This window comes from Mastigoproctus giganteus, chromosome 13 (assembly GCF_048544385.1).
Source record: "Mastigoproctus giganteus isolate SK-2022 chromosome 13, ASM4854438v1, whole genome shotgun sequence".
Lineage (NCBI taxonomy): Eukaryota > Metazoa > Arthropoda > Arachnida > Uropygi > Thelyphonidae > Mastigoproctus > Mastigoproctus giganteus.
Window position 1 is genome coordinate 99,841,339 of NC_143587.1, and position 27,968 is coordinate 99,869,306.

A 27,968-nucleotide genomic window follows, 5' to 3' on the forward strand; every position below is an offset into this window, starting at 1 on the left:
TTGAAACAATCAAAACTTCATCATTCTGGCTATGTGAGAATAACAAAGATTAAATAAGTACAATAGGAAAATAATCAGAAATCATCCAGAAGATTCCTACTTGAACAGCAGCAATGGTTGAAAATTTAAAACCCACAAGAAAATAACTAGATATAATAAAAACTGAATGTAAATAAAATTAAACACACTTATAAAATGATAATAAAAATTAGAAAATACTAGATATTTAAATGCTGGGGCATTTAAATATCTAGTATTTAAACGTTCCTTGCACCAGGAACGTTTCCCACACAGGCGTGCTCCTCATCATACAATTTTCGCAGTTAACTGAAATACTGGACTTTTTTTTTTTTTTTTTTTGAGAGGGAGCGACGTTCTTACTTAGCTGTGATGTAGTCAATTATTTATATAGTGAACACAAACAAAACATCTCTCTTTTCACTCTGCATTTCATATAAATTCAATACTGCACTTCTTTTCAGAAAGATGCAATTGTTATAAGCTACATTCAATAAAAAAATTGTGTGATATATTAGAGCTAAGCAGAGTTGGGTAGTACTATCTGAAATCCCTTTCAAAACACAGTTACGGTTTTGAAAGAGATTTCCGGTCAACTTTAAAAAATCAACAATTGCAATGTAAAGTTTAAACTTTAAAGGAAAGAATTCGTCTAACAGGCACTCCTTTGTTATGCAAATTGGTACCTGTTGAAACAAAAGTGCTGTTAGACAAAATGTACCATGTATTCCATGGCACACTTTGCATTATGCCTTTAACAGTTTTGACATTCTGCATGTAATTTCCTAACTTCAAAAAGGATGTCATGTGCTGCTTACTCAAGTTTATATCTGAATATATTGCAAATGGTTGCCCATTCTCATTTCTTCTTTCAGAGTATTCCCATGTGCAATTACTGTGTCAGTAATGTACTGTATTTTTTATTTTTATTATTATTTTTTTATTGTGACTTTGAGCTGAGAAAGACAAAAGATGAGAGAGGTAAAAAAATACATCTACAGTAATTACTCTGGGATAAATCTTGTTATTTATAAAAATTTAATTGTCTAATTGGAAGAATATAACACACAAGAAAATAGAGTAGCTAAATGGTCTGCACTGTTTCTCCTTCTGTGAGGTAGGGAGTTTGCCTTTTTGGTGTCTATTATGAAACCTGTGTTTGCCATAAACTGCATTTATATATATACAGGGTTATTCACTACCAGTGCAACAAAATTGCAGGAGGTGTAGGGGGCACAAAAACGAATTGGAATCACATAGCATTGCAGGGTCCGAAATACCTTTGTCATGTGGTAGAGGACATTGAACGGGAGGTTGCGTGAACAGCGATCCCGCTGGAAGGCAGCATTTGCGAACCGGTTCCCGAGGCAGTAGGATGGACGAGTATTCAACCCTTGAACTGGCCGACATGCACCTCGCGTATGGAGCTGCGGGCTGTAACAGGCACGCTGCTCTGCGCTTGCACCAGGAACGTTTCCCACACAGGCGTGCTCCTCATCATACGATTTTCGCATGTGTGCACAGAAGGTTACGTGAGACTGGTTGTTTCACGAGAGGTACAATGAATCGAGAGCAAATGACGAGGACGCCAGACAATGAGGAGAATGTCCTACGTCTTGCAGAAGGCAATCAGAGTACACGAGCGATAGGCCAACGATTAGGTATTTCCCAATCCATTCTATGGAGGATACTCAACAAACCAAATGAGTTCCTACCATCTGCAACGCTTCCAATCATTGGAGCCTGCGGATTATCCACTCCGGAGGAATTTTGCTACTTGGTTTCTTCGACAGAAACGGTTCGCAAAAGCTGACTTCCAGCGGGATTGCTGCTCATGCGACCTCCCGTTCAACGTCCTCTACCGCATGGCGAAGGCATTTCGAACCCTGCAATGCTATGTGATTCCGAGATTCGTCTTTGTGCCCCCTACACCTCCTGCAAGTTTGTCGCATTGGTAGTGAATCACCCTGTATATATGCCAGTGTCATCATGTACCTCTTCGGGAACACAATAACACTGGCATTATATCTGAAAATGCAATATAACAAGGTATGGTTATATCAAGGTTGAACTGTATTTAATAAAAAATTATATTTTCATAAAATTTATCATATTTTCTGGTGATAAAAATAATTTTAAACCATTCATCAAGGAATAAAAATACATGGGAGGGACCCCAGAAGTGAGTCAAATTCTGGGAGGAAGCAAAATGATTTTGTGATAACTGAGAGGAAAGCGAAATAGAAATTGTTGAGCTAAACATAAAAAAGGTGCCTGGTGTGGATGGGATCTATCCAATTATATTAAAGTAGGTAACAAAAGAGGTAAGCAAACCTTTGGCCATGATTATGACAGCCTCCCTGGATTCAGAGGAAGGCTCTATGAACTGGAAATGTGCAAATGTATCCCCAATTTATAAAGAGAGAGAGAGAAATCAAGAAAGGAGATGAGAGTATTTCCAGACTTGTTAGTTCGAATTCACTTCACTTCTGTTCTACGGAAAATAAAAGCAATGTAGAATTATCTAGGTAGGAATGCAGTTATACTGCAGTCACAGTATGGATTTGTTAAGGGGTGATCTTGTCTGACCAATCTGACTGAATACTATGACATAATAACAAAGGAACTGAATGCCAAAAATAATGTTTATATCATATACTTAGATTTTAGAAAAGCTTTTGATACTGTTGCACATAAAAGATTACTATAAAATTGGAGCAATATGGCATTAAAAGCAAGTTGCTGCTATACATAATGGGCTGAGTGGGAGAAGACAGAATTGTTATCAATGGGCACTACTCTCCTTGGACTAAAGTTATTAGTAGTCCACCAGGGTTCACTCTTGGGACTACTCTTTTTTATATTGATTCATGATACTGATGAAGGCATATTAGGCTTAATGTCTAAGTTTGCAGATGATACAAAGATTGGCAGATGGGCTGAGAATGCAAGATACTTCACATGAGGAGAGTAATCCAGGATTAATGTACCAACTGTGCAGTGCCACACTCAGGGCGGTGGGAAAATGAAAAAGACCTAGCAGTTATTGTTCAGTCAGATATAAAATTCTCTGAGCAATGTAAACAGCTTGCCAGGACAGCTCCTGGGGTTTTGTCAATGATAAACATGAATTTTGCTATCAGGGATAAGAAAGTGATTAACCCACTGTACAAGGCAATAGTTAGGCGTACCATGAGTACTCCATAGAGGTCTGGAGGCCTCATTTCAGGAGGGGGATGTGGATTTGTTAGAATGGGTGCAGAAAACGGCAATGAGATTGGTGACAGGAACAAAAGAGTAGTCTTACTAAGTTGTTGTTTTGGGTTTTTTGGCACAAGGGCCTCCTGGGCCATATTGTGCCTTTTCATTATTAACTTATGACTGAGTTATTAATATAATTGTTGTCAGAGGCCATTATATACATTTATGCTCTTCAAGTATCTAAACAGTGCTTCAAAATTTGCATTATTTCCAAGTATGTGTAGTAAATTTAAAGGTTCCAGCAGATTGGATGCAGAATAAAAAGTGGATTTCCGGTTACTTGAATAATTAGAGCATTCTATTAGAATATGTTTGATTGTTAGCTGAGTATGACAGAATGAACATTGAGGTGGGTTTTCTCCCATAAGCAAGAACAAATGAGTTGTATATGTGTGTCCAACACGGAGTCTTGCCAAAATCACTTCTTCACGTCTGCTTTTCCTGAAACTAGAAGTCCACAACTGAGGTTCTTTTTTAATCTGAAACAGTTTATTATTCACTTATGTTTGCCACAGATTAGTCCATTGAAGCCTACATGCTGTTTTAATAGTGGATTTATAATCAATGTGTGGGACTTTCAGATGATAGAGTGATCTATTTGTAGGATGTTTAGCAGCACGATCTGCACTTTCATTACCTGGGATGCCGACATGCCCAGGGATCCAGCAGAAGGTAACCAACTGTTTGGATGTTTGACATTGGTATAATTGAGACCGTATCTGTTTCAGAATGGGATGTTGGGAAGAAGTAGTAGATTGAATGCAGTGATGGCACTTAAGGAGTCGGTGTATATAAGAGCTTTTTTGATTTGCTGTTTGGTTATATTATCTAGAGCTAGTTTTATTGCATACAGTTCTGTGGTATAGATACTGCATTCTGTAGGAATAGACACAGCTATTGAAAAAGCAGAAGAAATTGCTGCAGCACCTACAGCTTCATCTGTTTTGGAGCCGTCTGTATATATGTGAAATTTCTCTGCGTTTTCTAAGGCGAGGGCTTTATGCAGCTGCTGGAAGTTGTTTTTTGGCAGGGAGCCTTTTCTCCATCTCAGAAAGAAATTATCACAGAGATGTGAGTAATGAGACCAGGGATGTTCAGGAGGAGCTGTCTTCAAGGATATGCTGGAAGTTAATATTCCAACTGAGCATCAGTTCTTGCAATCTAATATCCGCAAGGCGGTTTTCATTAGGTTTATTACGATATAGCATTTCATACTGAGGGTCAAACAGGTATTCCCAGCAAGGATGAGATGGAATACTTTTTATTTTTGCAGCATAGCTACATAGTAAGGATTTTCGTCTAAGGTGTAATGGCGATTCATTTACGTCAATATACAGGCTGTGGACTGGAGACGTTCTGAAGGCTCCTGTGACTATCCTTAGGGCACTATGTTGAACAGTATTTAGACGTAACAAGGAATTGTTTCTTGCAAAGTCATAGACAGGTGACCCGTAATCTAAGCGGGACCGGATAAAACTTTTATAAAGATGGGTGAGGGAGTGTCTATCAGCACCCCAGGAGTTAGATGACACAGCACTTAAGATGTTTCATTTCTTTTGACAGGCCGTTCTAAGGTAGGATATGTGATTGGAAAAATTAAGTTTACTGTCTAGATATAAACCCATAAACGAAAATTGTTGGTAAGAGGAATCCCGATTGTTCTTTAAATATATTTCAGGATCTGGATGTAATTTTCGTATTTTACAGAAATGAATTGCAGTCGATTTATTTTCTGCTAATGAATAGCCATTCCGTTGCACCCACAATTCTATTCTAGCTATGGACAGTTGAAGTTGCCTTTCAATGGAAATCACTGTTTGTGACTGACAAGAGATAATCAGGTCATCGGCAAACATGTATGATTCAACTGTTTTTGGTATGTCTTGTGTTATATTTGTTGGTATGTCTTGTGTTATATTTGTAATTCTTATTGTGAATAGTGTTGCACTCAGGATGGAACCCTGCGGTACACCCTCCTCTTGTTCAAATGATTTGGATATAGCGTTCCTATATCTGACCTGAAAAGTTCTGTAGTGTAGGAAATTTTGTATAAATTGGGGTAACTGTCCCCTCAGACCGAAGGAACGAAGATCCTGAAGGACACCATATCGCCAAGTGGTATCAAACGCTTTCTCAATATCAAGATTGACCATAACCAGATGTTGTCTCCTGATGAAAGCATTGCAGACATTTGTTTCTGCTTTAATCATCACATCTAAGGTTGAGTGGTTTTTCCGAAAACTATATACTGATTTCGGTTTAGCAGATTGTTTGTTTCGAGAAGCCATGTTAACCGCCTGTGCACCATTTTTTCTAAGACTTTGCCTAAACAGCTAGTCAGCGATATCGGCCTGTAATTATTCGGTATGGTATGATCCTTACCTGGCTTCAGAAAGGCCAGTACAATTGAGTGACGCCATGAGTGAGGATAAGTATTTTCTAAATATATTCGATTGTAGAATCTCAGTAGGGAACTTAATGCTTTATTATTTAACTTTTTTAACATTATATAGCATACTCCATCCGGGCCGGCAGCAGTACTTGATGTTTTGTTTAGAGACTCAAAAAGTTCCTTTAACGTGAATGGCTGATTGTACGGCTGAGATGCCTTAGTATAAAAATTTATTTTATGTTGTTCTGCAGATGCCTTCATTTTTTGGAAGGTTTGACTGTATGTGGACACTGCTGATATACTGGCAAAAGACTCAGCTAATGCGTTTGCTATTTCTTTTGGATCAGACAATTCTTGCCCTTTCCAGTTCAGGACTGAGGCTGGAGACTGCACAAATTTGCCGTTAAGTGCTTGAATTTTCTTCCAGATGAGCCTGCTGTCCGTGTCCTTGTTTATGGTGGAAGCAAAACTTATCCAGGCATCTTTCTTTGTTTTTTCTCTTGTTTGGCGGAATTTGGACTTGAGTCTTTTAAAGTTAATAAAATTAGCAGTTGTAGGAAATTTTCTAAACAGATTCCAAGCCCGATTTTTTGTCTGTTTAGCATGTGTGCATTCTTGATTCCACCAGTAATGACTCTGTCTGCGTTTCCCAGGTAAAGATTTTGGTATTGCAGAATTTGCAGATTGTAATATTTGATTCGTTATATGATTGTTGACACTATCTATGGGCTGAGACTGGACTATCTCATCATCAAACTGGATTAGGGAGGAAAATTTATGCCAGTTTGCCCTATAGAATTTCCACATGGATCGCTGCAATGGAGACAAGTTTACTTGTGTTTGGATATTGCAAAGAATCGGTAAATGATCATTGTTTAGCGGGTTATCGAGAACTGACCACCCCATATTGGCATAAATGGAGGGAGAGCAGATTGAAAGGTCTATTGCAGTCATGGATCCTGTAGTAAAATGGACACAGGTGGGTTCACCAGTGTTTAACAGAGTAAGATTGAGCATCAAGCAGCAATTCTATTATTTTACCCCTTTTGTCAATTTTTGGCGATCCCCATAGAGGATGATGAGCATTAAAGTCACCCAGTAAGCAGAAAGGAGATCAACTGATCTACTAGCTTTTCTAAATCATCTGAGGAGAAAGCAAAATTAGGAGGGAGATATATAGAGGCTATTGTAATAAATAAATCTTTATTGTGAAGTAGAGTTACAGCAAATTATCCCATCATGGCGACAAGCACCAGGGGTTCACATATAAATAAGATAAGTACGGCGTACAAATACAAATGGCTACAAAATACAGCGAACACATACAAAAAGGCTACAAAATACCGATCACAAATGCAAAAGAAATACAAATACCGCATAAAAACACAGAGCTAGACACAAATACAGAAGTAAATACAACTTTACAATACATCAGGGTTCAAGGGCTTTGACAAAGTTGTCTGTCCTTCTTCTTACTTATTATGCTGTCGATGTCGGCGTCCACACGGTTGAGGGCAGGGAGCATCTGCTTGGGGAGAAATCTCTCAGTGAATGCAAGCCTGTTGTGGTGAGCCACGGGTGCTGGTACCGACCTCAGCCTTGGCTGTGGAATCCTCCAAGAGCAAGCGTTCCAAATATTTGGAGATGATATCTGGCCTGTGATGAGTTTGGCTGTGAAGACCAGCCTCTTTTCCATGATCAGGAACTTCAACCTCGGGATGTCGAGTGCTTGTGCCATCATGGTGGTTGTGGTAGCGGGAGGTAGACGAAGCTTGTTACTGGCCCATTTCAGTAACCAGTATTCAGCGGTGTACACCCGCTTGAGGTTTGTATGTGCAGCGGAGGCCCATATTTCTGCACCATAGAGAATGGCGAGGTAGACGGAGGTGATGAACTTTTTAACAGTGACAGGATGTCGGACGTGTAGCAGCTGCTGCTTTGAGATCCACCGTAGACGAGAGAATTTGGTACTGATTTTGTTGATCTGGTTGAGAAAGAACAACTTTTGGTCAAACAAAACGCCAAGGTCTGTGTGCGAGGGTACATTTGGTATTCGTACCCCTGCGAGTGAAACGTTGAGTACTGTCGGCATGGATTTAAGGGAGAATATAACCTGGGCAGACTTCACTGGGTTGATTTTTAGATTGAAGTTTGCCAGGTACAATTCTAGATCCTTAAGTTGGGAATTGTTCTTGTTGCTGAGCTGAACGGGATTGTCGCCAGGGTTAATTTGAGTCAGCAGTTTTTAAGGTCATCAGCATAGCATAGGAGACCATTCGTTGAGGCAATAATGGGCACGATGATAGCTGTGAACAGAACACCGGATAGGACACCCCCCCCCCCCCGCGGTACTCCAGCAGTAATGTCGCAGGATAGGGTGTGTTGTTGCCGATGGTAATGGTGATACCAATTTCAATGCACACTGCCACTACTTCAAAAGGAGTCTGAAGGGAAACATGCTTGGATGGAATGTTATTTCTGACAATGATAGCCACCCCTCCATGAGCTGGCGTGTCAATGCTCCTATCTCGTCTAAAGATGGTATAATTTTTGACGGAAGGACACACTCGTGAATTTAGAAGAGTTTCCTGTAAGGCTATGCCAGCTGGTTCATACAGATCGATTAGATCCTGCAAATCATCTTTTGCATTTCGAAATCCTCTGCAATTCCACTGAAGGATTTTTTCCATTATGTGGTTTTTTGTGTTGTTTTCGACTCTGACTGTTTTTTAGTTGCAGCTTGCTTGTATCAATCAATTTTTGCTTTGTCTTTCCTAGGAAAAACGAGTCGGGTAACATCCGACTCGTTTTTCGAAATGTGTCCTGCACAAAAATTTTTTGTGCAGGACACATTTTTTGTGTCCTGCACAAAAAATGTCCTACATTTTTGTGTAGGACACTGTTTTCAAATAGAAAGCAACGAACGTGCCCAGTTCGCAATTGATATATTTGGAGGAATCAATACTTCAGTTTGGATCCCTACAGACTGTGAAGATTGAGTTGCTGTGGCATAAGTTTGCTTTGTCTCTGTTTTGATTATCTGTCTTCTTGCCTCTGAGTATGTCACTTTGTTCTCTAGTTTATATTTTTGAATTTTTTTTCCTTGCTTCCATAATTCACATGTTTTTGAGAAAGCTCGGTGGTTACCCTTACAATTTGGGCAATGCGGAGTGGTAGTGGCACAATCACATTGGTTATGATCTTTTGACCCGCAGTTGGGACATACTGCCTCACCTCGACATGCAGTCTGGGAGTGTCCATATTTTTGGCATTTGTAGCACCTGATGGGATTCGGAATGTATGGTCGGACACGGCAATGCAGGTAGCCTGCTTTCACAGATGTTGGTAAGTTAGGAGTGCTAAAGGTAAGAATTATGCTTCTTGTTGGAACGAGTGTACCGTCTTTTCGGGTCATGATTCTCCTTGCTTGGATGACTTTTTGATCATGTAATTCTTGGATAATTTCCTCCTCTGGTACAAGTAATAAGTCCCATTCTGTTATTACTCCCTTTGAGGAGTTTAAGGTGGCATGGGAAGTAACTTTTATTTGGTGTCCTCCAAAAGTTGTGAGCTTTAATAGCTTTACAGAATGTCGAGGTTGAGTTGTTTCTATTAGAAGATCACCTGAATGAAGTCACCTTACTGATTTAGGTGAACCAGCAGCAGACTCAATGCATTTCTGCACTAGAAAAGGTGATAATTTGCTCAGAGGCTGATCTGATAGAGAGTGCAAGATGAGGAAGGCTGGTATCTCCTCTTTAGGTGTTGTTTTCAACCTCTTTGGTTGAGAATAGTCATTTTCATTGTCACTTTTATTTGCTAGTCTTGAGCTGTTTGTTGTTTGTTTGTTTGTTATTTGGTTTGGTTTTTAGGAGCATTAGCAACTAAGGCCATATTGCTCCGGGATATGCGGTGGTCATTCCCTGAATGACCTTTCCGCATCCTCCGTATTTGGTGGTGACAGGCTCGAACCCCGGTCTAATCAAGAAGCGTGTGCTACGCACTGCTGCTCCTTCCCACCTGGCTACGGAGGCACCAATAGTCTTGAGCTCAATGGCTCTAAAGGTGGAAATGAACTGTTTTCCATCTTTGCTCCTTTCAGCCCTGGGAGAGTGGATTTCTTCTCCCAAGTTACCGGCCCCGCCACAGGGAGGCAGGAGCAGTGCCGCTAGAGTGACCAAGCGGTATAAGGGTTAATACGTTAGTTTAAAAAGAAAAAAGAAAGGTGGATTTCCTTTCTTAAAACTTGCTTACAATTTGTAAGACTAAGTTATTAATTAAAGTCAATGTAAAAAACTTTTTAAACTAAATAAGAACTTTGGCTCTGAGTAAACGCTCTATGAATCACTCTGAAATTCGCTTGATCATTATTAATGCTTGGCACCCGGGGCCTCTTACTAAGAAAGGCTCCAGTCCTGCAATTGCAGCACTGAAGCCTAGGCACCTATGAGGTGATCAAATGACATGTTTAAGTGGATTGAGTAAGCTAAATGCTGATGGCATTTTTCCTCTTTCTCAGCCCACACACATGAAAGGACATGAAGAATTCAAATTGAGGAAGGATGGTTGTAGGTCGATGTGTGGAAATTTGATGGAACAAACTCTTGTCTGGTGTTGTAGAGGATGGACAAGTGAAATGGGAAGTGTTTTTTTTTTTTGGCTAATGCTGTACAAGCTTGTTTTCTTGCATCATTTGCTACTACTAATAAAAATCAGTGAACAGGTTTAATGAATGCACTATAAATAAATTAATCATAAACGAATATTGTTATGCAAAATTTTTGATGCAAAATTTTTATCTACCAGTCATAAATGCAATTAAGCAGTCAATACTTACATTTGCAATAGATCGGAAAAGAACAGCAACAAAATTCCAAATGGTTGAAATTGCAATAGCTTGTAACCAGTGACGAAATTTTTGTTCATGTTCCTGAAATAAAGGAAAAATCATTTTACATGAATTCAAGTACTGAGAAAACCTCTGGGAAGACTCAAATTCCCTTAACATTATTAATAAAGCTTGTTAACATATGAGAATAATAATTTATAAATATAACGTTGCATAAAACTTCCACAGCATCAGAAAATAATCTAATAGGATAAAGTGATGTAACAGAGCTGTTCAATTAGCTTTGTAGATGGGCCAGACAGTATATTTGGAAGGATATGGATCACATATACTGACCCCCAATAAAACACTAATTACATCTTTTGAACAGCAATTACAATTTTGAGATACTGTTATTATCCCAAGACGACACTATCTTTAAAACCATTTAGGGAAGATGAAGCCAAGAGCTGCCTATATAATTTTCAATTAAATTAATGGTAATTATGAATGAGCAATAGCAACTCAACCTGACTTTCACTTGCTATTGCAACCTGCAATAGCAAGTGAAATCAGGTTGTACACACTCCTGTGGAGTCCAAAGAAGAGACAAACTTTTATTTTTACTTCAGATTTTGTCTCTTTTTAATTTCACACAAGGAGTGATTTAATAAATTTTGGACAGATAAAACAATTCTATAACAGTCTCCAGGTTATTTAATGTGATTTTAATAAAAAGCATTTAATGAAAATTTTAGGTCTATAAATTCGTTCCATTTCCTGCTCTCGAACATGCACCATAAGGAAAAGAACCCAGCACTACTGAGCTGTAGAACAAATGTAAGGCAAGTTTTCTCTGTTAAATCACAATCAAAAATATTTGGGAGTGTAAAGCTATGACTGAAATACTCTACTAAATTTTATGGAATGAAACTTACCTGATTTAACACTGCCAAACATGCAAATGCAAATATTTAAATAATGTGATAGCTCATCAATAAGATTATTAAATTTAATGCTGTGTTTATTAATGTTGCTTCTGCTTTTGAACATTATACTTTTCCTTCTCTTTTGTGGCTCTTGCAATTGATATTTGAAATATCTGGTCCTGAGTCTGCTCTTTTAAAGAACCTTGTTTCTGTGCAAGGGCTTATTTTCTCTATGATGAGTTTGGTGTTACCTCTTCAATAACTACAGAGATTCCTCAGGGTAGCATTCTTTATTATGTTTTAAAAGTTCTGTTTCCTTTTTTATGGAAACACCCTGAATTTCTTTCTTATGACAATCCAGAAAGTTCAAAGTTCTTGTAAGCAGGTTGGTTTGATTTCCTGAGTTCAGAACCATATTTTTAAAGCTTTGATTTCTTATCTGTCATTTTTTGGTTGGATAACAATCTGAAAAAAACTAAATAACAAACTTTATCTTGGCTTCACTAAAAGATCTGCAGTTGTGTATATGTCATTTGTATATGAATTTGTGATAAATGCTATGTTAGTTGCACCTTTGAAATTTCTCGGTTTTTCTGAATCCCAAACTTACCTTTAAGGGTCACCTTAGCACCAAGAGAATAAAGATTTTCAAAGCCTTCTAGAATTTTAAAGTACATAAAGCTGAAGTTTCAATTTCCAAAATTACTATGAAATATGCAAGCACTTTTTTAATTCATGAAGCTATTATGGGATTCTTCTAATTTAAGGACCATCTTGAGCTTTAAGTATTGCCACTGGTTAGCAGTCAAATTAAGGCAGCTAGTGTACTCAACTCAGAGCCTCCATATTCCTCCCATTCAGCTTTGCAATCTATTGTTAGCAAAAGAGTAAGTTGAATTACTTAATACACTGCTGGACAAAATAAACAGAAGAAAATGTTTTCCATGAATATTTCATTGTGAACAGTGTCACTGAAGGCAAATATTTGATATAATAGGCATCCTAGCATGCAAATTCTGAGTATCCAATACAAATTGATCTATCACCTCACAGAGCTTCACATTATCCAGACTATTCATGCCTATAAAAACATGGGTTGCAACCACATTACTTCATTTCTGTTTTTTGACTTGCTCAGTGTGATAGCCACATTTCCAGTACTCAGGATGGCAAGTCATCGTCATTAACTTCTAAATCCCTGTCTTCCTTTACTATTTTTAATTCAACTCCACCAAGTATGTTATTTTGGAGTTGCTATTCTCCAAGCATAAGACCTCATTTTACTACATTAAAACATAGCTGTCACTTTTCTAACTATCCTTGAAGCCTATCCAAGTCATTTTGAAGTATTGTTTGGTTAATGTGTCATGCAGTGCCAAGAACACACTGCATGACACATTAAGCAGTTTCAAGAGACAGGAACCATTACAAGAAGAGCTGGCCAAGATTGCCTGAACACTAAATCAACCAGAACAGACTGCTATCTGGTTCTAACAGCAAGATGAAACCCTACAATGTCATGTCATCAACTGTCTCTTGAGGTTGCTGCAGCCACAGGTGAAAACATTTCCAACTGGACTGTGTTAAGGAGGTTCAATTCAAGTGGACTCTACACAAGAAAGCCAGTGGTTTGTATCCCATTAATCCCAGACGACTGCAGAGCTCATCTCAAAACTGGTGCCATGAACATGTGACTTGGAACCCTGAGAAATGGGGTACAGTTCTGTCCTCTGATGAGTCCTGTTTTAGCCTAAAACAGATTCTAGACATTCCATCTGGAGACAACAAGGAATACAGTACCATTTCTCCAACATCAGAGAAAGGGACACTTATGGTGGAGGCGGTGTTCTCATGTGAGGCGGAATAATGATCAATGGCTGTATCCCTCTTCATGTTTTTGATAGAGTACTGTAACTGTGCAAAGATACTAAGCAGATCCTTGAACTGTGACTTTTCAGGGATATGGTTGGCCCAGATTTTCTTTTCATGCATAGCACCACTGCATATAGAGCTTAAGTTGTGGAGGAATTTCTTGAAACTCAAGGTATCCAATGACTGCCATGGCCAACATGATCACTAGACTGAAATCTGATTGAACATGTGTAGGATGCCCTCTAAAATTCAAATTATGAAGAAGTCTAAATCTCTTTCCCTGTTATTTGAATTTGAAATTTAGTTCTGAAATCAGTCACAAAAGCAAAAATTTTGCCTTCATTCATTTTATTAGTTATAGTTGATTATAGAGCTCAATCAGGTGTCCTCTAAGGTGCCTGGTTGCAAAACTCTGCAACCCACATATTTGAAGTCTTTCCTCATATGGGTGCCCTTTTCCAGATCTCATTAAGCAGGCTACCTAGACTCTGGTCTTTGGACTCTTTCAAGAAACAAATGTTTGATAAATCATCAAAAGAACACTATAGTCCCTTGCTGCCCGCTTGGAGAAACTCGTGACCACTCATATCTTAACTTCTAAATCCCTGTCTTCCTTTACTATTTTTAATTCAACTCCACCAAGTATGTTATTTTGGAGTTGCTATTCTCCAAGCATAAGACCTCATTTTACTACATTAAAATATAGCTGTCACTTTTCTAACTATCCTTGAAACCTATCCAAGTCATTTTGAAGTATTGTTTGGTTCTGATCATTAACCCTCTCTGTCTTCACATCATCTATAAATTTTGACATAACTTCCTCTATCCCTTCGTTAATGTCATTTATGAAAATCATAAACAACAATGGTCTCAGATTCTTTGACATTACATTACTTCTAATATTATATCAGTCTGAAATAACCATTAATTGCCAATCCTCTGTCTCCTGCCTTGCAGACATCAAGCAGTCCACTTCAAATCTTACCCTCGATCCCAACATGTTCAAGCTTATACAGCAACATCTCATTAGGAACTGAGTAAAATGCTTTGCTAAAATCCATATAATGCCGAAATTATTTAATACATATTTTCCCTTTAGGGAAAATAATTAATTAGGTTAGATATTCCTTACCACTGAAGTCAGAATGACTGGTCTTGTAGTTAACCACCTCACTCTAAGAGAAATCTTTATGTATTGGTGACACAATGGTATTTCTCTGCTCCAAAGGAATCTCTCCCGAGTCCAATGCCTTGATAATTAACTGTAACTTCAACACTGCTAATTTCAAATTGCTAAGTCTCACTCCCACAGCCACCTCGCCTCATTATGAAGAGTCTTTCATCTATAAAAAATCATTCTAAGATAACATTAGCATTATTAGCATTAGCATTAGTAGAGGCATATGATGCAAGAAAGCAAGCTTATGCAGCATCAGCCAAAAAAAAAAAAACCCCTTCCACTTCACCCCTCCATTCGTTCAAAATACCTGTCCAGCCGAGCCTTAAATTTATTTAGGCTATCAACTTCCACAACAAGGGATGGAAGTCTGTTCCACCAACCAACTACCCGCTGGCTAAAGGCAAATTTCTGCACATCTATCCTAGACATCTATTCTGCACATCTATCTGTCTTTCCTCAATTTGAATGTATGCCCTCTCAGGTGATTATTCTGAGCAAGAGGCAGTATCCCATCAGCATTGAGCATGCTCAAACCATTCAAGGCTTTGTACACCTCTATCAGATCACCTCGCAGGTGCCTAGTCTCCAGACACTGTAATTTGCAAAACTTAAGCCTTTCTTCGTAAGAGCACCCCTTTGTTCCATTCACTAATCTTGTTGCCCTTCTCTGTACTCGTTCCAGCAGCTCTACATCCTTCTTGAAATGAGGCCTCCAGACCTGTATACAGTACTCAAGGTGTTTGGAATACTCTATCCAAATATGGAGACCATACCTTAACAAAAAAGAAAAAGCTTCTTGAAAGGTTTCAAAGACAAGCAATGCATGTAAGATTTGAAAAAAGTAAAGTGCATCCATATGAGGAAGGACTTCACCTTAGGGGGTGGGACCTAACTGATGTGTATAAAGCTCTGAGAGGAGATAGTAAAATGAAAAAAGTGAAATTTTTATTGTTAAAAATTATTCCACAACTAGGAGCCATAAATTCAAATTATAAAGGAAAAGATTGTTGTGGAAAGCTTTCTTTTACCAGTAGTTATTGATAACTCGTATAAGTTGTCCACTGGATGGTTGAAGCTAGAAGCTTGGGGAAATTCATAGGTTTGCTGGGGAAGTCCCTATGTGAACACAGGTGATTTTATTTTTTGTGGCTGGTGGGGCAAAAGTTTGGGGCTTCCTTGCTAATCCAATCATTCCTGTGCATTAAATAAATTTAAAATGAAGTATCTTTTTAATTGCTTTATATATTTAGTCTAATTAGTTTCTGAAAAGTAATAATCAACAATAAACTTGCTGATAAATTCTTAAATTTTAATTTCATTTGGTATAAGCAATAAATTTCTGATAAATACTTAATTTTTAATTTTATTAACAATCCCTTTTTCTGGAATGCATTGGATTTGTAGATAGATCTATGGAGGGAGGGGTGGGGACCCTGATATTCAGGCCCATTTTCTGTTGCATACCTATATGCTGTTTCAAAATTGCCATGATCCCCCCCCCCCCTACCTTGCTGAAGACTGACTTATTCAACAATGGAGTGAAAATATTCCAATAAAGACAACTCCTTCTCTAACAGGAGACTTATCTCTTATGTGATAAGGAGATCAGTAATAAAGAGAATCAAGCTCAGACCATTTTTACTGTGTTTTTATGTAAGACAGAGAGGGGTGCGGAAGGAAGACCATGCTCTCCACCGAACTGCCCACAATATTGCTAAGTTCATTGAGCATTTGCAATTACAATACAATTAGCAAATCTGGGTCAGTCATTTAATAAACTTGGAATATATCTGGTCAGACTAGCATTTGCTTATGACAAACTTTGTTACATTTCCTCGAGATACTTCAAGAATGGATAAAGTTTTGTTGAAGATAACATGCAAGGTACACTCAGACCTACAGTGAGAAAAGTTTGCAGCAGAAATATTTATCAAGAAGTTTTATAAAATACAGCCACTCCCCGACTTATGTAAGGGTTGCATTCTGCGGAACGCTACGTAAGTGTGGGAATTTCCCCCATGCTTGTGCAGCACTTGTAACTGTGCTCACTGAATTGATTGAATCAAAAAAGACATGTTCGATGAACATGTAAATAGAGTTATTTATTGTGTTTATTCAATTTTTTATCTCATGCACAAGAAAAATTACAAAAGCATGCAATTTTTCAAAATTATAAAATTACAAAAAAAGGGAGAGGAGACAAGCATAACGTCAGTAAATTTTACCTCTCGAGCATCGTTGCCAGAATCAACGTCTTCAGCTGATAAGTACGCTGCTGCAGAGGTTGAGGGCTGTGGAGATTTAGAAGGGGTTGGCCGCCCAACCTTACGAAAGAACATATTAATGGATGACTGGACGGTGGCTTTTTTCTTTTCATCGTAGATTTCGTTGTAGCAAGCAAGCATATCATTCACCCCTGTTAACTTTTAAGAATCATTCGCTGTCAGGATCCATCTTCTCAAATCTCACCATTGCAGATACAATTTCACAAAATGCCATTGCCATTCTCTGGTGAAGAAGCATCTCGGCTCCTCATTTGGTCCATCTTGAGCTTCATCAGCATTTTCTTCCTCTAATTCCTCCACATCTTTGGCATCAACCTCCAACTGAAGTAGCTCTACAATCTTTACAATCTTATCTGTAACCTCTTCATATGATTCATCCTTTTCAAATCCTTTGAAGCCTTTTATGTACTGTGGGCATATTTTCTTCCATGCGCCATTTAAACAACTTTCAGTAATTTCTGCCCAGGCCTTATTAATGTTTAAGATGGTGTAGTAAATATTGTAAGATTTCCAACCGAAAGTCTCTCAACGTAAAATTTTTCTCATTGTAGACAATGCCTGAGCAAATGTTGTGCGTAAATAGTATGCTTTTAAATTCGAAATAACACCCTGATCCATAAGTTGGATGAGTGAAGTCGTGTTTGGTAGTAAAAATATGACTCTCACGTTCAAATTGAAATCATCTAGATGCATGGGATGTCCAGGAACATTACCTAATAGAAGCAAAATCGTGAAAGAAACGTCGTTGTCTTTACAATACTTTTCAGCCTCGGGAACGAAGCAGCATTTACCCAATCCTCATAAAGAGATGTTATCCGTGCTCTCTGGTTTGATAGGAAATGCACAAGTAGGATGACTTTATTGATGCCCTTAAATGCACGAGGATTTCCAGAATGGTACACAAGCAGCGGTTTTAATCTGTAATCTCCCACTGCATTGCCTGAAGCAAGAGCGTGGCCCTATCTTTTGACGCCTTGAAAAATGGCATTGTATTTTCCTCTTTGGCAATGTATGTTTGATCTGGCATTTTTTTCCAATACAGAGCAGTCTCATCAAAGTTAAAAATTTCCTACGTTGAATGTCGCCTTCGTTAATAATTTTTTCCAACACACCACAAAATTTCTCTGCGGCTGCAGAATTGGCACTGGTCACTTCACCGCATACTTTAACATTGTGGAAATCAGCGTGATGTTTGAACCTATTAAACCACCCATTGCTTGCCACGAACCTGGGTTGGGGTTCGGCATACTTATCCTTAATATCTTTATAAATACTTGTTGCTTTTGCTTGAATGGTCATTAGACTCGGGCACTCGCTTCTGAATCTGATTTTCCATCCATATTATTAACAGCTGTTCCATCTTCAATATAGCACCTGAATGCTGTTTTGTGATCACTGTTGATCTTAAGTGAGTTGATCCTTTGACATGTTCTTTTATACGCGCGCTGTCCTATAAAATACCATTCACTGTTGAAGCAGCGAGACCTAATTCCCTTGCAATAGATGACAAACTTTGTACTTTTAATCATTTCCATCTTCATTTCTAAGTGAATTTTGTTTCGTTTCCTGGCACTACCACTACATGCACTTTTTGTTGGTTGATTTCCCTTCATCATTGTAATAAGTAAATTGGAATGAAGAGAAGTTTCTGAAAATTTGTTTTTTATATGATTGAAGATTTCAGTGAAGGGGAACACATTTCACCATAGCAGTGTAAAAATCCACACAACTGCAGTTATCAGTATTATCGCAAATGCAATAAGATCGAGTTTACTACCCATATATAATTAGATGCACTAACAGAAAAGCCCAATAAATAGGAAAGTGCAAATTGTTTACTGTTTTTTGGTTGTGACTTCCAGAAACATGCTTTAGAAAAATATCACAAAGGCGTTCAAAATTGATTCTTATAATGGGAACATATGATAACGGTGAAAGGGTAGTGCAATTTCCATTATAAATATGACCTTTTAGAGAGATTAATAACTTAGTAATATAGCAAAATTTTCAACTTCCAAGGACTTGGAACAAATTACAAAAAAAAAAAAAAAAACACCAGTGTTATTGGGTTCAAGATTACAATATTTTCACGATACCTCCATTTTTTCTTATAGGATGTAGAATACGTTTCCACAAATTTTTTAAGTTTGCACTGGCTGGCAAAAAATTACATAAAGTCGAATTTCCGTAAGTCGAATACCGTATTTCCCCATGTATAAGACGCACCTTAATTTTGGGGGCCGAAATTTGAAAAAAAAAAAAAAAAAAAAATGTATTACATAAAGTTATTGAACTCAAGTTTTATTCATCATAAAATTCATACAACTCCTCTTCACTGTCAAAACTCCCATCCATTAGCTTGTCCTCATCTGTGTCTGATGACGAATCACTGTCTTCATATATTGCCTCGTCCTCAGTTCCATCTATGGCATTTGAAATGCCACACTTCTTAAATGACTCGACAACGATCTCAATCTTGATATTATCCCAGGATCTTTTCACCCAGGTACAAACTTCTATAGTTGGTTTCTTCCTGCTGGTGTCAAATTGTCCCCAGAAGACTTCATCCATTGGTTCCATTCGTCTCTCGTGGCAGCTTTGAAGGGTTTGTTAATGCTGATATCAAGTGGTTGGAGCTGGGATGTCAAGCCTCCAGATATGACGGCAAGTTTTGTTTTTTGTTCTGCAGCAATCTTCTTTGTGTTTTTTGTTATGTGTGCCCTGAACTGATCAAGCACCAATAGGGCAGGTTTGCGTAAGAGCCCACCTGGTCTCCTGCTCCAATCTTTCTCAAACCAGATCTTCATCCCATCCTGATCCATCCAACCCTTGTCATGAAAGGGTTGAATCACTCCTCGAGGAATGCCTTCTTTTGGCATTGTTTTGCGTTTGAAAATCAGCATAGGAGGCAGCTTGGTTCCGTTGGCACAACAAGCTAGAACAACTGTATAATGGCTCTTGTCATATCCACTTGTCTTCACAATTACAGTTTTCATTCCCTTCTTATCAACAATTCTGTTACTTGGGACATCAAACTGAAGGGGGACTTCGTCCATATTTGCAATCTGTCCCAACTCAAACTGATGTCTTCCGACATTGAATGACAAAACTATGAAATTCAAGGACCTTCTGCTCATAGCTTTCAGGCATCTTTTGGGCAAGTCTGGCGTATGTATGCTTAGTCCATTCCGTTTCATGAACCTGAAGCACCAATTGGGTCCTCCTTTGAAATCAGTAACTTCTTTTTCATCAGCAATTCTTCTTGCCTCATGCTGAACCATATTTGTGGACACAGGAATTCCAATTGCCCTTTGCTCTTCAATCCATATCTTCAATTCCCTCTCTAAATCAGGCCATTTTGCTGACTTGTCTCTTGTGGCCTTCTGCCGTGGCGTTTTCAGTAGGGTTTCTTCTTCCCATAGCCAGTCTCAGATTGTTTTCTCAGTTGGAGGAGGACCAAACTTACGTTCAGCAGCACGATTTCTATTCACTTTGCAAACTGGATCACTTTTAACTTGAATTCAGCATTGTACGAAAATTTTTTCTTAGCCATTTCTGGGCAGAACGTGGCAAAACGTAACCTAATATACCGGTAACCAGTGCGAAACAATGAGCGCAAAGACAACAAGCGTGAAAAAGCGAGAGATGCAAGTAAAAAAATCTACAACCACTGTATAAGATGCACCCAGTTTTTAGACCCCAAATTTTTCGAAAAAGGTGTGGAAGTACGGTAGGTGTTACTAATAATCAAATTAAAGCAAAATTCAAGCACTTTACCAAAAGCTGTTGCTATAATAGGTTTTTTAATTAATTGTTCCTTTTATTATATTGATCAATAGTTTAAGTCATAATAAATACTATAAGATGACAGGAGACTATTTCAATGTGGTAGTTAATTAAAATTTGTACACTTTAAAATGTGCTCAATTTTCGATCAAAGGGCTCATTCCGCTTCCATTAAAGATCAAGGCGTAGGCTTAAGTTCAATTCAGAGACAAATATCATCCATGGTTCTGCCTAAGTCACTAATATCTTCTTAAATTGCATATCATCACCACCACCTGCAAAGGTGAATCCATCTATACATTTAAAAATCTAAGATACAGACAAAATAGCTGTTTCAAAGCTACTAGCCTCTAATGAGTTGGCCTCTATTAGCAAATGTATGCTGAACTGTGAATAATATATCCAATCATATAGTTTTGTTGCCAAACATTGTATGAAAGTAAACTTCCATTAAACTTTCATTTATTATGTGCTAGACGCTTGGACTGTCTTTAGCGAGAGTAAAATGATCCACCGATCAAAAATTGAATAAAAATAACAAATTTCTATAAAATAAAAAAAAAGTTTTTTTAAAAGTTTACTTTTACTACTAGGGCTAACTTTAGTCCTGGGGTATCATATATAAACACTGTTTAATACACTGCAAGATCAAGCACATGTGTTGTCACAAAGAGTGCAAAACCCATTGTTGTATATATATATTAATTCTGTTGTCCACTGACCAAACATCCTCTCTGACAATATAGTGGTTTTGCATTTTGTTACTCATATGGTGAGGTCTGGGTTCCTGTCACAATTGCTGAACACCTCTTCAATCAGGCTATTGTAAGCCAATCTGAGGTGGAAGATTTACAGCCTGCATAGCATGTAAATCAGTTTATGAACATGCACACCTATACAGACAAAGTCAATAATGAGCCTAAAACCCAACAACAACAACAATAAACAAATTACATTTAAAAACTCTTTAATACACAATTTATGTAAATATTCTATTAACATTATTAGAGTTTTTAAATGCAGTTTGGTCAGTGTAGGACAGAATCAATATGTATCATGTCTCCGACTTTGAGGGTTGGCTGTTGTATTAGTAATCCTTCTGCAATAAAACATTAGAAAGACATAACTCTTCTGGCTTTGGCCATCCAGAGTATAAACAAATTTATTTATATTCAAAGGATATTTCAGCATGTGTAAATATTAAAAGTACTATGACTATAAATTGAACATTATTTTAGCACAATAAATATGCAAGACAGTAATTTTCAAGTAATTTGCAATCAATAGTATATGAATTATACTACTGTAATTACTTATCATATGATAGTAAAATTTTATGATTTTTAAAAAATTCTGTATAATTTATATTCCAAAACAACAAAATAAACTTACTTTTCTTAATGCTCTCATCAGAATTATGGAAGCCAGAAGGAGGTACAATGCAGTAAAAAAGGATAAGACTGAACAGGTTATCAGCAAGTTTCTTACTGAAACAGACAGGCAAATAAATATATACACATATCACATGTACCTAACATTCCTCAGTGTTATACTGCATGAGCTTAAGCAAATAAATACAGCAGAACCTCAAAAAGCTGGCCCTTTTTAATATTTCTCTGAGTGTAGTTGACTGTATAAGGGCAGAGGGGAAATAGGCTGGCTAGACTTTAAAAAAATAAATAAATAAACATACAAGTGCCAAAATTTATACATTATATTTCACTAATAATTTACCAAACACCAATTTATTTATGTTTCACACATTTCCTAGACTGCATTTCATTGTTACTTTATATTTGTTTATTGTATTTATAATAATGTATAAAATCGATCGATTTTGCAAAATATTCAATACTAGTTCATAGCATAGTACTTAATAGCAGGGTAGTAAGTATTTAGTTTAAGGCAATTCAGTTGTTGAATTCATATTGAATATTTAAAAAACTGAATGATTGCAATACCCATACCAGAGTCAGCATTCAAAACTGTGACCTTCATTTCTTACATTATCCACTTTGTACATTTCTGGCAATATAGGTTAATATCTTGGCTTAATGGGATGACTATTGTTCTGTGGAGATTATATGGATCAGAGCTAGTGTATTATCTAGCAGAAATAATGAATTACCCATGAAAACTTAGGCTATGTGCAGAACACGAAGCAAAAAAGGAATTTTAAAAATTCTGGCATGTGATGAGTCCTGAGCATTCCAGATTCATGAGGGTTCTACTGTACAATCTAACTAAAAAAAATACACAAATCTACTTCTAAACTTAACATTTTAAAAATGCTTATTTTGAAATAATCAAAGTTTAATATTAAACTTTTAAAAGGAGAAACAATGTCAATAAAAATTTATTCAAATGAAATTTATTGAACATGGGAAAATTTATAAAGTTATTAATTTTATTAACTATTCTGAGAGTCCAAAAAATTCATTAAAGTATAAAATTTTCCTTCAAAGTTTATTAATTCAGCAGTTATGGCATAAATCTTATAATGCAATTGGTGGCAAGGCACCTGACAGGAGGCATTTTTTTTATTTATTTATTATTATTATTTTTTTAATTTCTAGAAAAATGTTTTGGATGGTTTGAAATTACCATGGAGTATACCAACATCTCAGCTTTTTTTTGAAAGATTGCAATACTTATTGTATGGATCTTTTTATTTTTTAATAAAAAATTATTTTTAAAAGCAGTTTTTTTTAATTTTTTATCGCTTATTTTCAAACAAAAAAAAATCTAAAAAGTATTAATCTTCTGAAAATAAAAAACATATCCATAAAAAAAATATAGACTTGATTCTATTATTCAGATCCCTTTTTCATTTAAACGACTGTTAAGAACACAAAATTTTAAAAGTGCACATGAGCATATATTTCTGCTTATTATATGTACAAATACATTTTAAAAAAAAATATGTGCATATCAGTTACAACTCTACACTTCAATTTTCATATTTTTTCTAAATTTTATTTCATATTTGGTGCATTTTGTGACATGCAACACATGATACCGACTTATCTTGCTTCCCGTAGAGTGGCATCCACCTTGAAAGAATGTGTTACATTTCAACATCTTCACTACATGAAAATAAATTTTTTCAAAAACAACTCCTGTGTTGTTTTTGAAAATTAGATGTTAATTTAACTTGTGAGAATGGACAGGCAATTAACCTTGAATGTTAAACAAACATGGACTTTGAAACTCTGTAGCAATGTCAGTTCCCACAGTACTTTTCAAGCAAATGGAAAAAGTGTTACACAAATAATGGCATGACCCAAGAAGTGTTCACATTTCATTACTCTGTGAAAAACATAATAAATAAATTCAGGAACTATTGCACTGAAGTCTGACTACATTTAGTAAGTCAGAAATAGTTGGTTTGGTTTTGGTTTTATTGGCGCATTAGCTACTAAGGCTATAATGCGCCAAGACCAAAGTCAGAAATAATTTCAAAATTTTTAATCATTAATTAAAGTATAACGTGGGAGCATTATTTCTGAAAAGGCACTTATCAGTTGCTGTGCCATCACTGCTGGGTTAAATAGTTTTTTGCCATCACCTGGTAATTTGCTCTGACCCTTTTCTGAACAAGTGGAAAAGTTGCCACTTCTCAGCCCATCTTCCCAAATTTTCTAGATCCTCTTGCAGTAGCACACTGCCATTACTGTCATTAAAAACCCTGCTAATCTTTGTATTATCTGCAAACTTCAATACTGAGCCTGATATGCCTTTATCATTGATAAATATACAAAACAACAGTGGACTCAACACCAAACCCTGTGGGACTCCAGTAATAACAGTCCACGAAGAGCAGCACCCACTGATTACCACCCTCTGTCTTCTCCCACTCAACCATCCCTTTATCCATTGTAGCAAAGTACCCTCAATAACATTCTGCTCCAATTTGTACAGTAGTCTTCCATGCACAACAGTGTCAAAAGCTTTCCTGAAATCCAAGTAATAATATTTACTATAAGTAATATAGTAAATATATGATATCAAAATTATTTTTTGCATCCAGTTCCTTTGTAACCACATCATAATATTCAATCAAATTTGTTAAACCTTCCCTTAAACCCATGCTGTGTCTGAATTACTGCTGCAGTCTTGTCCAGATGATCCTGCAATGCATCTTTAACCAGTGACTCCATTATTTTACCAGGAACAGAAGTTAAACAAACTGGTCTGTAATTACTCGCGTTACCCTGCGATCCCCCTTTGTGAATTGGGGATGCATTTGCACATCTCCAGTCCATGGGGACCTCCCTTGAGTCCAAGGATGCTCTCATAATTATGGCTAACGGTTTGCTTAGTTCCTTTGCCGCCTCCTTTAATATAACTGGATAGATCTCATCCATCCCAGGTGCCTTTCATGTTTAACTTCAACAAGTTCTCCTCCACTTTGCTCTCAGTTATTACAAAATCATTAAGCACCCTGCTACAATTTGATAACCTGGCATTTTCAATCCTTAATAACTCTGCAAATCACTGCTGATAACCAGATCAAGAATATTACTCTCCGGTTGTTCTTGAACATGCCGCTGCAGAAAACTCATTCAATAAATCCAAAAAAGTCTTACTAGTGTGCAAGTGACCAGCCACAAGTTCCAGTCAATATCTGGGAAGTTAAAATCCCCCATTATAAGACATTCTGATTTACTAGCCCACTCTATTTCTCTGTACAATTGTTCATTGTACTCATTCGAGTCATTAGGCCTATAATACACACTCTTATTTTTGCTTTCGCAGTTAGTTACGAGGAGGCCATTACCTATATTGGTGATGTGGCGAGGAAAGGTGTTGCCATCATTATAGATCACAGGTTTAAGGAAAGGCTACTGGAGGTGAATAATATCAGCAACAAACTCATGTCAATTAAACTGCAAATGAATGACAGCAAAACATTGAAGATAGTACAATGCTATGCACTGCAAATCAGTTGCAAAGAATTGGAAAAGCTGAGAAGCTCGAAGAGAACATCACAGGTGGAGATATAGTCATCATGGGTGACTTGAATGCAAAAGTCGGAGTGGAGAGACAAGGACTAGAATACATTATGGGTCCACATGGTTCAGGACCTAGGAATGATGATAGCGACAGGCTGTTGGATTTCTGCTTACTGAGCAGCTTGGTCATAGGAAACACCTGGTTCAAGGAGAGAAAGAGCCATAAAGTGACAAGATAAAGTTGAGATGGTCAATAGGAATCCCTCCTTGACTATATGCTTGTGGACAAGGAGTGACACAGAAGACTAGTCGATGACAAGGTCATTCCGAGTGTCTCCCTGGGTAGTGATCACCGGTTAGTTGTTGGCAGTGCCTTTTTTGGGACGGTACACAACAGTACGGAGTACCGACACCTTTAATACACTTCGAAATCTATAATATTCCGGATTTTTTTTTTTTTCCGCATGTTTACCTACTATTCAAATAAGCTTAAAGTTATTTAACTAAATTTGCATTTTTCCCTGTCTACTGTTAAGATATTTTCTATATAAAACTTTATAACTAATTTTAGGATTCTAAATTACTCAGTCAGATCTCTGTTTAACGAACTCCTTTGATAACATTTTTTTTTTTTTTTTTTTTTTAAATTAGAAATTTACAAATTAGAAATTACATTTAAAATAGTTTCTGTTGAGCGAAGTAATTTTTCATATAACGAATGGCTTAGGAGAGATTAATTAAATACACACTGTTTGCACTTTTGGCCTTCAGGCAACTTAGGAAATTAGTGCTGCTGCTAAGCAAGAATTGAGAGAGCTAAAGGGATTACCATTCTACAACTTAGGAATACCTGGTAAAACCTATCCGACAATCTGTCCCACGTACGGAAAAGTTGCAATAGTCAACAGTGAGCAGATCATGGGGTATTCCCAATGGGCTCATGTTCACCTTCTACTGGAGTGGCATTCAACCTTTTCCCGTACAGGGGCCATATTCAAAATTAGATTTCTTTCGGGGGTCGCACCAAGTTATTCGAGAAAAATTAGTGCGTTACATTTCCCATATAAGAAAGTTTTAATTTTCATGTCACCCTTCTTTTATTTTCAGGATATATATAAAAAATGCAAATTCCCAACACTTATGTGTAAAAAATCTGTCACTAATTTATTTCTTAGTTTTTATTAAATTTATAAAAAATATACTTTGTTTTTCAAAAAAAAAAACACACACCTTACATTTGCCTTTACATGCTCACTTTAGAAAATTTACAACCTGAAAGGATCACTGCTTAAGATGAATATAAGGTGGATAAATAAAAATAATGATACACCTAAAATTGAAAATATTCGAAAATTTTATTAAGTACAATACACGATTACATTTACTAAACAAAACATTTAATTGATGAAAAAAATTTGACAATTAGCGAAATTTAAAATGCTGTTTTAATTCACTTTCTGCACGGGCCGTAGGTTGGACCCCGCAGTGAATCAATTGTAAGCGCCAGGTTCGAGAATTAGGAGGGAGTGATTTTCTTTTACCCCAACAAATAATCATCTGTTGTTTCACCGAAGTGCATTTTATCGCAAATTTTCCCTACCTCCGTTCGGTCACAGTAGCTGAATATCTGAATGACACTGACATTTTGCAGTTTCAAAAAAAAAAAAAAAATTCAAATTTAAGAACTAACGACAACATTGATGACGAGAGAAGGAAAATTAGGACAATGAAGGTATTAAACTTTCTAAACATGAAATGTTGGCATTTGGTGAGAAGGAAGTTAGAAAATTGTCAATTAAGCTTCAGTTAAATGAAAGAGATACAATTCATGCATTTCGGGAATACCTAATTGATAAGACAGTTTCGGAAGAATTGAAGCATTTGATGAAAGCTCTGAGTACAATACAAATTTAATCGAGTGAATGCGAATGAGGATTTTCACAAATGAATCCGATCGCCAGCCCAACCAGAGTTTCGGGGATGACAAAACAATTTCTTCACTACTATTTCTTTAAATTGTAGGCCCACCAAGGAGTGACATATGTCGATTCATGGCTGCTTCAGAAACGTCATTCATCAACAGACACAAACAGTAAGAAAAGAAGTCGGCATAGCGTGGTGGATGAGAACTGAATATTCAAAAATTTGGAATATTCTAAAGACTTTATTAAGAAATTATTTTTACTTATTATTTTTTACTTATTACTTATTTTTTAAATACTTGAATAATAAATTTATGCTCAGTAAACTGTGTTAATATACTTAATTTGTTGTTCTTATTCCAAAAACATTACTACTAAAGTAAAAATATCAGGAAATAATTTTTTTAGAGTACTGTATTTTTTTATGTCCTTTTAATTTTCATTTTTTCCTGATAGCAAAGGATGAGCACTGGCTCACTGGACTTGCTTAACCCATTCAAGACCTTATACACCTCAATGAGATCACTTTGCACGTGCCTA

The 27,968-nt window shown here is 36.8% G+C and overlaps 1 protein-coding gene across 1 annotated transcript in view; it reads right to left on the bottom strand.

The window, feature by feature from the left end:
• Positions 1-27,968, bottom strand: part of LOC150076301 (uncharacterized) — a 79,973-nt gene that overhangs the window by 34,696 nt on the left and 17,309 nt on the right. The window contains exons 3-4 of the mRNA XM_090387607.1: positions 21,944-22,038; positions 10,509-10,601 (exon numbers count right to left, since the gene is read on the bottom strand). Of these exons, the coding sequence (XP_090243733.1) occupies positions 10,509-10,601; positions 21,944-22,038 (188 nt within the window). The remainder of the gene's footprint in view (positions 1-10,508; positions 10,602-21,943; positions 22,039-27,968) is intronic.